This window comes from Syzygium oleosum, unplaced genomic scaffold, assembly GCF_021117445.2.
Source record: "Syzygium oleosum isolate NSW1041296 unplaced genomic scaffold, Sole_v2.1 Sole_v2.06, whole genome shotgun sequence".
Lineage (NCBI taxonomy): Eukaryota > Viridiplantae > Streptophyta > Magnoliopsida > Myrtales > Myrtaceae > Syzygium > Syzygium oleosum.
The window spans coordinates 10,952,984-10,965,767 of NW_026607490.1; the positions used below are offsets into that span (position 1 = coordinate 10,952,984).

Below are 12,784 nucleotides of genomic sequence, written 5' to 3' on the forward strand. Positions count from 1 at the left end.
CTTGTGACGACGGGTGGGCGGCCGCAGCTCGCCAGTCTGTTCCGCGTGAACTGCACTCGAAAATGCGTAAACCGAACGCAGTAACAAGAAACGGAGAAGAAGAAGAAATTGCACGGGGGAAATGACCGAATAGGCTGAGAGGAGAGAGAGAGGGTCTGGTCAAATAGGTCAAAGATGGTCTAAGTGGAGTCCAAGTGTCAAAATCTTGGCCATTTGGACAATTTTGCCCTTGATCCAATGGCCAAGATTAATCCATATCCAATAATTTAGGGTTAAAATGGTCATTTGTCCCTAACCAAGGGCTGACCAGACCTGAATTAAGTTAACTCACCTTGGTTAGAACCCCAAAAATTTTCTAAATTCGGAATTGTCCAAAAATGGCCTAGGGGCATTTTCGTAATTTTCTGATCCCGAACCGAAATTCCAATTTTCGCACATGCGTGTTCCATATGTGCGTGGCCTACATAATATGGCGTCGGAATCGCGAAATTCATCGCGCAAGCCCTCGAAAATCCACGTCAAAGTTTTTGGGAATAAAATAATATTATTTTTCCAATTTTTGTCGAAATTCCAATTTTTGGCCAAAACGACTCCTGGTGTGCGTGGCTACCCAAAAATGGCGTCAGCCACGAAAAATAACCTCATTTGGTCTCGAAAAGCGACGCCGGCATCCCGGGGGGCAAAATCGTAATTTTTCACCCCCGGACCGAAATTCCAAATTTTTACTCGTACTAACTCCACATATGAGTGGCCAGCGTAATATTACGTCAGATTCCCAAAAATAGTCTCTTAAGCCTTCGAAAATCGATACCGAAATCCGGGCCCAATTTCGTGAACAAAACCCGTTAAACTTTCAATTTCAGGGTCTCTCACTAACGGGCGGCAGTTTAGAGATTACGCGTATCGACCTAGGGCTACCCGTATCGTAATGGTCTCGATCATTGAGAGAATGAGAAATTATCACTAGCCCCAGAGGCTACGATCGTTCGGTTTAGGTTCAGGACTGATTAGCCACGTGCACTTTTCGGTCATGCAGAATCACCTGCGATCCGAGTGTACAACGTTGGCCTTGGCCAAACCAAATCCGTTACCTTTCCTAAGATCGGCCCACATCGGTTCAAAATATTCCCTCAGCATCTCTCGCGATCGGTATCCGTTTCACGATAAGGTCCTCGGTCCACGTACCGCTTTCTAGTTAGCCATGCCCCATTGGTTAGTATCCCGAGAGTGATCAGCTCTGAGCGAGACTTACTAAAATGAAATGCGAATTAATATCAGTTTTATTGATCCCGAAATTACATCGAAATTCGGGCCGTTACAGGGGACATGGGCAACCACTATTAACCCACACTGATCGCCAGTATCTCAAGCCGGCCGTAGACCGATGCCGCCTACCGTTCACAGCCCTCACTAGTCGCCGGTGAAGCTGCAGTCAGTTCATCTCGTTTTTGCTCTATTTCCGGCAAAGAAGGCTTGAAGAATTTGGGGTTTGCCCAAAGGTCGTTCACTAGTGTCAACTACCAGTGACGGCTTTCCTCACCTTTTCAAGCCGCTGAAGCCACTGCCAACCATTGCCATTCATCATCCTGAAGCAATAGAGGAGTGGCTCTGTTCTGCCCTATTTCTCGGCCAGGAAGCTTGAAGTGCTTCCAGCTCATTTGATCCTCCTCTGCTGACTCCGAATCATTAGCAACAATGCCATTAGGACCCCCTACCAATTGAACAATCAACGGTCACAGAAAACTGCCATCTCCGTCAATTCTCATCACAGTCGCCAATGCTCTGTTTCGACCAGCTTCTCGGCTTGGAAAGCACAAAGTGGTCCGCTTTCATTTGAAGACCCCTCCTCGACTACAATCAACTCAAGTGACGTGTTTAGAGCCTCTGGTTTTAGATTCCGTAACCGCAGCTTGAGGACTCCTCCTTCAGCTAGGGGTGTGCAACCGGATCGGGTTTACCTGGAAACCAAACCGGCCCACCTGAAATATAGGTCTGGGAACCGATTCCATTTTTTGGGAACCGGTCCGGTTTCCGGTTCCAAGTGAAAACCCATCCAGACCGGTTTTAGAACCGATTTTATATGGAAGTCTACTTGCAATTTTATGTGACCATAACTCAAAGCATTCTATCATGAAGGATGAGGGAAGTGATCATTATTTGCGAATAGTCTAACTCAAGGGCTTGTAAGCATTATAGGGAGTAATTTCCTTTTTTTTTTAAATTTTTGTTCTCTAACGAAGAAACTACATATCCAACTGGAACCTATGTTGTTTTATCACGTCCATTAAATTATTGGGACTAAGATAATATGCTTTTGTATGAATACTTAAGATTGTTTGCATAGTCAAACTTATAGCGTTTGATTTGAGTTATAAGTTTTTCTATTTGCTACCTGGAAAAAATGAAACCAAAAAAAGGAACAAAAAAAAAAGGGCTTCTCGGGTAGACCCTGTAACCGAACAGGGTAGGTTCCAAAACAGTGTCCAAGGCAAACAAGGTAGGTTTCAAGTTTCAAAATCTAGGAACCGATTATAACAGGGTCGATTTCAAGTTTCAGGTTTGGAACCGACCCACCCTGGAACCTATCACCCCTACCTTCAACCAAGTAATTTCATTATCCCTATTCTCCCCTATTTTGGTAAGGTTTGAGGCCGAGAATCGTCCATGTCACTCATGTGTAAATCGTCCATTTCACATGCTCCTACTCTCCATTTGCAAGATTGAGTTGTTAATTTTGGGGGCAAACAAATTAGAGTTTCGATTGTGGGTTGAATGGTCATTAATGTTTCGAATTTGGGAATTTCGTTGAATTGGGGATTTAAGGATTATATTTGGGGCAAACCTTGTAAACGTCGTCATTCAGGAAACATATATATATGCTAACTAGGCAAGCCAATGAGCCACATTAGTCAGAGAAATTAATAAAATTTGACCATGTCATATTTTTGATGACTTAAATTGGAGTTAGCACTTAAGTGATCATTTTAAAAAAAAATTGTCACGCCCCGAACCCCTACGAGCTCGCGACATCTCGTGCTCCGGTCGAATAGTTGCGACGTCCCAGGAACATCGCCGACCCAACCCGAACATCAGAGCCATGTGCGGAAACGGCTATTAAAAACCCTGGACAAAAAGATGACGACAACGGGGTAGAACATCAGAACAATCAAACAACAACATGTTCATACAGCACCAGATATACAAACATCATATTACAGACATAAATACAGACGAACATCCTCTGCCACCGTTTTAACAAAAGTTCAGGGGTTTGGTTATCTTAACTTCACTATCGGATAACCCAAGTTGAACAACCCCTAAAATACCTTAGGGAAAAACCTACTGGGTCGCCCTTCTCCATTCTGCTCCTAATTCATCTGGCTCAATCCTTCGAAAATCTCTTGGGCATCGCCTGCGAATTCTCCGGGCACCATGGCTGCTCTTCGTACTTCAAAAAGAAGAGGCAGGCTTCCCGGGTTTACGGCTGGGGGTCTGAAATTGTGGATTATACAACTATGAGACGAATCTCAATAAGTGTACAACCCCAAACCCCACGTAGGCACTCACGTACCGCCAGACTGAATACATATCTCACTCGACAATCAATCAATCTAACAATCACACACGAACCTACCTAGAACCCATCATGCACGTTCATGCACATTAGACCATAATACAGCCAGCACATCACAGCAAGGAATCACAGACGCGCGCGTGCCTCAATTATAAGATAGAAACCACTTGGGCACATCCCATACCGTGCCTAACAGTTTCTACCCTATAATTAAGCATCACATCACGCGATACAAACACACTCGCACACTACTCACACCATGCGTCACTTTCTCAAACCTCGCACCTCAAGTCAATTCCCGTTCATTCTCAACTCTTCCACCACTACCGCGCCCGCGTAAAACGCATCAGGCCAACGGTCTTCTGACCACGTCAGGCATCGACAGCCCGTCGGGCCGAGCATCGTCACCTCGTCAGGGACGGCATCGTCCCGCGTAAACGAACACACCTCAGGACGGAATCCTACACACACTTTCCTTCTACCGCGCCCGCGTAAAACGCATCAGGCCAACGGTCTTCTGACCTCGTCAGGCATCGACACCCCGTCGGGCCGGGCATCGTCACCTCGTCAGGGACGGCATCGTCCCGCGTAAACGAACACGCCTCAGGACGGAATCCTACACACACTTTCCTTCTACCGCGCCCGCTTAAAACGCATCAGGCCAACGGTCTTCTGACCTCGTCAGGCATCGACACCCCGTCGAGCCGGGCATCGTCACCTCGTCAGGGACGGCATCGTCCCGCGTAAACGAACACGCCTCAGGACGGATCCTTTACCACAAATCCTACATTTCCATACCCTCGTTCCACTCAAACCACACTTACACACGGCCAACAATCGCACGGCCAAACATACACACCTCGCACACACATTTCACAATTTCACATTCTCGTCACACGAACACGCCACCCAATCACACATTCTTGGCACGCGAATACAATACGCGAAGGCACTATCACACCACCACGCCTCACGGCCACACATCTACGGCACATTACCGCACCACCTTCAACCCAAGCATAATCCAAATCAGCCCACAATCACAAATCACACAACCACGTACACAATTCAATTCATAGCATAATCCCACCGATCGATTGCACAATTCAACCCCCAATCCAGCCACAACATCACAGCCTTACCCGAGCTTCCTAAACCTCAAATTTTCATCGCCAATTCAATCCACAACCACCAAACAATCAGCCACTCATTCAGTCCCAAAACAGCCACAAAATTGCCTCATCAAAATAAATAGTAAACGAACTCCAAAAATTCTAAAATTTGGATATATCATAAAACACATCTTGATCAACATTTCTTATGAATAACACAAAATCCGGTTCAATCTACAACCATGCCTTTTTGTCCCTCGAAATCAGACCAAAATCAGTTCGCTCTAACAGACTATTTTGTCCTCAAAATACATTTCTTTCAACACCCAAATCACCTTGAAAAGATTTGAAATTTTAATATATTATAGAAACAAATGTCCCCAACAATTTTTGTGAAGGAAGTATTTTTAAAATAGGCCTGAAAAAATTTATAAAAATTCCAACAAACCAGAAGGTCGGGTGAACAGTAAAAATTCCAAAGATGGACTTCCGAATGGCCTCAAATGATTTCCAAAAATTCCCAAATTAAAGTATGTTATACTTCAAGATGTTGGGAGCAACTTTAATGAATAAAACTTCCTCAAATTCTGCCCCCAAAATTCTCCACAAAAATAGCAAACCGGAGGGGTACAGTAGTCACAAATCCGAAAATCACACCAAATCACACGAATTCAAACCGTAATCGTTCCGTATCATCACGGCCCTATCCGAACCTCCCAAACCTCATATTTTCAGTCTCCAAATCAGTCCACAACAACCAATTTCCAGCCCCTATCTGAAACCCAAAACAGCCACTTAATTCACCCTAAACCGAGTCCTAAACGAGCCTAGCAATACCCGAGGTCCTAGGTAGTTTTTGGGGGAGACACTTACCTAAGAAAAACGCGACAAACTGGCTAGACAAGGGCTGGAGCAACCGGCCCAGCAGCAGTAGCAGCAGCAGCAGCGTCGCCGGCGGCCAGGCAACGAACGGCGGCGCGGCGGCGGCGTGCGGCGGTTCCGGCGAGTCCACGGCCGAGCAAAGGGGGAGGACGGGAGAGAGAGAGAGAGTGAACACGGGAGAGAGAGGGAGGCTGATCGTGGGGGTGGTGATGGCCGGTGGTGATGGGCTGGAAATGAAGAGAGAGAGAGTGAGTGGGTTTGACTAAGTTGGACCAAAATTTCCAAATGCCTAAATTGCCCTTAAACACTTGGTTCTCATTAATCCTTATCCAATAATTGAGGGGTATTTTGGTAATTCACTAGGATGCATTATTGGGCTGATATTATCCATAAAATATCCCCAAAATAATTTTCCAAAAATTCGGAATCCCCAAAATTAGGCCTAGGGGCAAAATGGTCATTTTTCCGGTCCCGGGTCGAAATTCCATTTTTCGTCTGTACCAACCCCAAATGGGTGTGGCCAACATAATATGGCGTCAGAATCGTGAAAATAGCTTCTTAAGCCCTCGAAAATCGACTGCAAAGTCCTGGGGATTAAAATAATATTATTTTTCACTTCCGAGCCAAAATTCCAATTTTTGACCGTAACCACTCCAAATATGCGTGGCCACCCCAAAATGACATCGGCCTCGAAAGATAATCTCATACGGCCTCAGAATCAACGTCGGGGTCCAGAGGGGCAAAATCGTAATTTTTCCGATCACGAACCGAAATCCATTTTTTTGCAGAAATGGGTGGCCCCAAGGTTGGCCAAGCCAAAAACGTCATCGGCAGCTCAAAATTGTCACTTTCAAAATTCTCGATTCCCGGGCCCGAATTCCAAGAAATGACTAAAATTGAACAATCGCGACTTTAGCTTATATCTGGCTAACGGGTGGCTCATTGGGATTACGCGCTCTCGACCCGTGACCGACACTAAGTCAAATCACATTTAAGTTTGCTCGAGCCAAGGCGACCTCGATTGTCATGTAATTGCGAGGATCTGTCACTAGTTCCCTTCGGACACGATCAATCAATTAGATCGGTCTCGGTTGGCTCAAAACATTCCCTCGTCAATCCATATGGTCGAAGATCGGACCCAGGTCGAGTTCTTTGGTCGTGCGAACTCAATCCCGTAATAGCCCTACCCTTAAGATTAGCATCCCGTGAATGCGCTATTCCGGGTGAGATCTCACTATAAGTGCATTGGTCAAATATTCATTTCATAATCCCGGGAAAAGGATCGAAAATTCATACTGTTACAAAAATGACACTTAAATGATCCGAAAAAACTTTTGGCACTAAAGTGAGTACCATACAAAACTTTTGGCACTTCTATTGTCCTTATTCCGGAGATGATGTCAACCAATTCCTCCAGCCTTTGATATTGATTTTGCAATTTGCTCCAGTAAAATGAAATATTAGACACCCAAGCTAGCGAAATCAATAGGAGATGATGTCAACAAATTCGTCCTACCTTTGACATTGATTTTGTAGATTGCTCCAGAGAAAAGAACGGATTTGAAAGGGAAACCAGGATTGCCTGCTTGGCAGCGTCTACTGCATTAGTTTGCTTCAAAATGATGAAAAGCTGGCCACAACCCTAATATGGTATCATAGGAATATGCTGAAGTAGACTGAGAAAAAATTGTCAATCAGCTTGAGAAAAAAAATTGTGCATGATGCAGAAGAAGATGGATTGTTGCACCAAAAGATTGCAGTAGTTAGAATTGGTTGATTGCATTGTAATTAGTATTGGGTTTTGAATGATCATCAGAGTGAAAAAATCATTTTCTAGATAAGAATAATGCAGCGTTCTCATTATTTAAGCTATCATTGAAAAGTGTCACTCATGGAACCTTTTGCCTTCAAAAATTTCAGAGTTCAGTCTAGGAGCTGAAATTGTAACAGCAACATTGCCTATTTGGTAGTTGCCGTGTAGGTACAGCACCCATTAAACACTCAAAATGAAATCAGGACCGGTGGAACCTTAATATAGCATCTGCTGACAACAACAGAATATGTTGAGTAGGCTGAGAAAGAATAGTCAATGTGCTTCAACTAGAAGAAGAGGAATGGTTGCACCAAGAAGATGGGATTAGTTAGAATTGGTTGATTGTATTGAAACTAGTCAGTTTTTAGTTGTCTGATCACATATAGTATTGATACCTTGGAAAATTGATTAAAGTAGAGAACTTTATGGTTTTCCCATTTCCTAACACTTGACTAACAACCTTAATAATCATCCATAACTAATTACTATCAAGGTCCAGCATCCATGCAAACAATTTGTTTCACGGATATACCTTTATGATTCTAATCATTGTTAAGCTATAATGCAAAATGAAAATGCATCTGTTTTTGGATTAACAATAATGCCGAATCAGTAGTTTAGGTCTCCAACTCGCTTGTGCTGTTGGGCCTTCCACGGTTCTGTTAAGTCAATATAACAGAAGATTCTGGTGCATTGTTCAACCATAATGGTCTCCAACTCGTTTGATGGATGACAAATCGATTGTCATACTTTTTCAACTCTTTACAGTAGCTTAAGGAGCTACTAATGCAGGAGAAACCTTACCAGCTTCCGCATTTCAACTTATCTTAGTACCTAACATAAATATAATAAGATTAACAAATCAATTCGGAGATTCACTGGTGACTTTATTACAATCACGGGGAATTCAGGAAACTTGCTAATATATGTACGAGGATAACTACATAGCTATCGTTTTCTGTTTTTCATTTCTTCTATTACTTACTTTAGCACTTATTAAGACCTCCTCTCATTCATAGATTATGTAAATAGCAAAAGGACATAATCAATGGGGAGCAAAACCTAAAGGAAATGCAATTTGAGAACCCCAACTAACATGTCCAACAGAACTCGGTGGAAACAAGGGACACAAAGTGGTGGATCAAATATCTCAAACTAGTACACACTGCAAGCAAATAGCAATGATAATTTCTCATAAAAGAGGAGTTCTTTGAGGCTTCATTCCCAATAAACTCAATGCAGCATCATGATCCCTGAAACTACTGAAGTTTCCTTGTTACTGATTGTTCATTAATAGTTACTTATGCAGCCTAAGCAGAACTGGCAATGGTTATTAGCAGTTCATGCTTGTAAAGCATTCGGGTTGGAAATCCTCTGACATGGTAGAGTCTCGTGTCGAGGTCGCTGTCCTTTTCTGTCATGGTTCCAGGAAATAAGTTCATCACAATAACCTCAAAGTAGTAGGTGGTGCAGAAAACAACACGGTCTTATTATACTGAAATCAATACAAGATGTGACAGAAGGAAACTTTCTTCATACGTGAACTAGGAACTTCATCAGATGACTTAAGGTATTTGTTTGTTTAATCAAGTACAGAGATGACGACATCATCAGATGCATTTCTCAGGCTAATTGTAGTACCAGAACTTCTTCTGAAGTTTCTCAACAAACTTCTCATCCACCTGGAACCCCTTGGCTAGAACCTCTAGGGAAATAGGCGGCTTTGCGTTAAACAATGCATTGGCTATAGTGATGACTCCTGGGTTTTGGCTGCTTAGAGCGGCAATCGCAACTGCATTGGTCTTTCCAACATTGAGCTGGAAGTGAATCATATTGATCGGGAAAACAAAAACATCTCCAGGGTGGAGGACTTTCTCAAAGAAAGTATTGTTCAGTTGGTTGGACGTGACAAAGCCTACATAGAGAGTGCCCTCCAAGACGAGCAAAATCTCGGTGCCACGAGGGTGAGTGTGCGGAGGATTTAAACCACTTATTCCAAAGTCAATACGAACCATGGAAATGCCAAGAGTATTGAGTCCTGGTAGCTGGTCGGTGAACACAGGGGTGACTGTGGAGCCCACGGGATTGGCCGTGCTTCTAGGAACTTGTAGGCCAGAAAAGAGGAAGTCGTTTGCTGTGGTAAGAGCAGGGTTCTTGCAGAACTTTCCATTCACAAACACTGCATAGAGAGGAGTTTCTGTTAAGAGGAAATTGCTGCTGACATATACCTTTGAGGCACATCCTATGATACAATAAGGTCGCCCCAAGAATGAGAAATGTTATCTTTTTGTTAACTCAATTGTCTTGTTTTCTGTGAAATTAGTGTACTCAATGTCTTGTTCGAAAAAATTAATTGCAATGCCTAAAGAGCATCCCCGGTGCATCCATCAAGGGAATCAGTCTTAAAGGAGGACTACTCTGAAATCAAGAGCAAAATGTATTAATTCGGAGTGTTCTACCAAGCAAGGGAAACACAAGCTTACAAGCATTTTTGGGTTCGTTGACTGCCACACAGATGTCCTGCAGGGGACTTGGGTCGTACGCGTCGGCGAAGGACAGCGCCAGAGCCAAGAGTGCGAGACTGGCAGAAAGTCGAACGCTCTTCAACATTTTGGATTTTGTCTGCCTGTGTTTTTTTTTCTACTCTCAAGTGCTCTGGTGGATGCGAACACTTGCTTCGATATGATGCCTATTTATAGATGCCAGACCTCATGCACTTCTCCTATTTTTCTCCACAAAGCACAGAAACATTGACATAGTGTAACGATTAGTCGTTAAGCCATTGTCCTTTTATATTCAGAGTCAGTACAGCGTTTCCAACAGCTACAGCTAGGGTAGTTAACATGCTGATATTACTGCAATCCAATCTTTTCTAGGTTTCAAGTTCTCTGTCACTGCAGCACACTTGAATTGGGTCGTTTCAATGCCGAGTTGCCGATGATACAGATGCTTTGGCATACTAGCACGGACAAGTAACCAATTCATCCTTGTACAGTTCCGAAAATAAAGTGAAAAGTTAACAATAACCTCTCGAGACAAGATCTAGGGTACCATAAGCTGTGAGAGACCTATTATTCAATCCTCGGCCCGGTAAGTTCCAAATATATAGTTAAGGATTTGACGTCACGACCAAGTATCGGGGCACCAATGAGAAATAGAACTGACCTAATTCAAAAAAAAAAAAAACACCAATTTTACCTTGAGTGACAATTCCAGCCAGAACTTTTTTTTATGTCTAAAAAAAAATCATTAACTTTCACTTAAATCACAAATCTGGTCCGAACAATTTGAAAATTTTACATCACGGGAGCCAAATTTGGTACTTAAGTAAAAGTCTGTGCTTTTTATTGAGAAAAAAAAAACTTCGACTCAGAATTGCCATCCAAGATAAAGTTTGTGCTTTTCTTTGGAATTAACCCAAATGAAATTAGAATAAGGCTTTGAGCTTAATAAACCCATAAGGAGTCAAGCATATAAGCCCACAAGAATTAAAGGTTTTAGCCCATAACTAGGATTAGGAAAAAAAAACTAGTTTTCACTATAACTAGGCTCTTAACCCTCGCAATCGGGAGAGGTTGGTAAAAAAAATTTAGAGAGAGCACAATAGAAAACACAGAGAGATTGTGAGAAAGAAAGAGAAGAGAGAGAGGGAGCCTCGGTCAAGGCTCCCCTTTCCGTGATCGAGACCACACTGACCGAGCTATCGCTGCCTCCCACCGCCGATCGACGTCGCTGTGGCTTCCTCACCGTCGAGCCAGGCGTAAGGACGCCGCTACTTTCTCCTTGTGTTGGCCACAACGACGCTGTTCCAAGCCCTCCGCCGCTGCTGCTTCCCTGCCACGACGACCTGTAGTCCAGACGCGAGGTGACAACGCGATCAGCCCCTTCCAGCCACCCACCACGACGACTTTGCTGTTATTTGCCGAGCTCTGCACCGCACGAAGACCTGCTGCCCTGTCAAGCAAGTGGTCTGTGACGACAACCAAACTGGTTCCAGCCGTGATCGTGTCAAGCACTGCCGCAAGTCCTCGTCGAGCCAGCCTAAACTGAGAACTCCATCACCACCGCTGCTCTGGACAACAAGCTGCTCGTTGCACCACCGCGACACCAACGACACAGCCGGCCCCGACCAAGAAGCCCTTCGACGACTAGCCGTGCTGCCTCGTGCTGTTAACCGTCCCAGCAAGTATATGGTTTTGCAGGTGCTCTGAGAACTCCAGACCAGCATCAACCGCGAACCACCGGGCCACAAGACAGCCTGTCAACCTCAGCATGACCATCCTTAATTTCGACCACCTGCTCAAGTCAAGCACCTACACCGAAAGCTCCCTCACCGTCGACTCCACCGACAGCAAAGGAGCGAGCCCCACCGTCGGTCCTTGCTCCTTGCCTCCACCGATCACCATCCAAGGGTCCTAGCCGCCCGTCCTCTATTCGGAAACAAATCTCCAAGGTAATAATCCAATCCAAATTTGAATTCTAAATTTTATTTCCTAATTTGAGTATATCATGATCTAACTTTGATTCTTTGATATATTTGACATATCTAAATTAAAAAAATCTCCTAATTCATAACATTTGCATTATCGGTAACCTAGGCATGGAGATAGGGTTATGGATTGCACAGAAAACCGGTAACTTAATCTTTAAGCATTAAGATCGGGGTGTCAGTTTTATTTGTTTCCAAGTTTGAATTGATTTGATATCTTCGGTGATTTTGAGCTTCTCTTTTGCAATTTATAGTTTATCTTGTTTGATTGATTTCCTTGTTCGAAAAATACAAAAAGATAGCATTGTGTTATGGGCCGACAGTTCCATGGCCATGGAATAACCCGCGCGGCACCTGGCGAGCCGATAAGACCCCATGCAAACCTTCTTTTTATAGTTGTTTTCAAGAACAGTGCGACGAATCACATTCTCGTATCAGATCGTATCATGCACAGCTTAACTCGGGCATCGAGTCTCTCAAGCTAGACACACAGAACGCTTTAGGCACAACAACTGATTTCAATGGCTTCATTAGGAGAGGGGCATTAGCTTTCAACCAATTTGTGCACGGAAGGCCAATCCCGCCTTCAAAGGGTCTGTTTAGTAACGTTTCTATTTTTTTGTTTTTCTGTTCGTTTGTTCCCCGGAACAGAAAAAGAACATAAATCCGTTTAGTAAAAAAAATCTATTTTTTTTGTTTCTAGAACAAAAAAGTGTTCCAAAAATAGATTTGGAACAGAAACAAGAAGCAAAAAAAATCTGCTTCTTGTTTCTGGAACAAGAAAAAAGAAACGATTTTTTTTTCTAGAATTCTCCAAAAATAAGAAACAATCCATCGGCCGCAACCCGCCCACGGCCGCCTCTCGCCGTCCTTCGCCGCCACCTACCGCCCGCCTTCCGCCGCCGTCGCCCGCC

The 12,784-nt window shown here is 43.8% G+C and overlaps 1 protein-coding gene across 1 annotated transcript; it reads right to left on the reverse strand.

The window, feature by feature from the left end:
• Window positions 1-8,547: 8,547 nt before the first annotated feature.
• Window positions 8,548-10,059, reverse strand: LOC115664218 (germin-like protein subfamily 1 member 20). Its single transcript, XM_030586168.2, has 2 exons — window positions 9,865-10,059; window positions 8,548-9,560 (listed from the first exon to the last, which is right to left on the reverse strand). The coding sequence occupies exons 1-2, from the start codon at window positions 9,989-9,991 to the stop codon at window positions 9,010-9,012; spliced, it is 678 nt and encodes a 225-aa protein (XP_030442028.1). The 5' UTR covers window positions 9,992-10,059; the 3' UTR covers window positions 8,548-9,009.
• Between the last annotated feature and the right edge of the window lie 2,725 nt (window positions 10,060-12,784).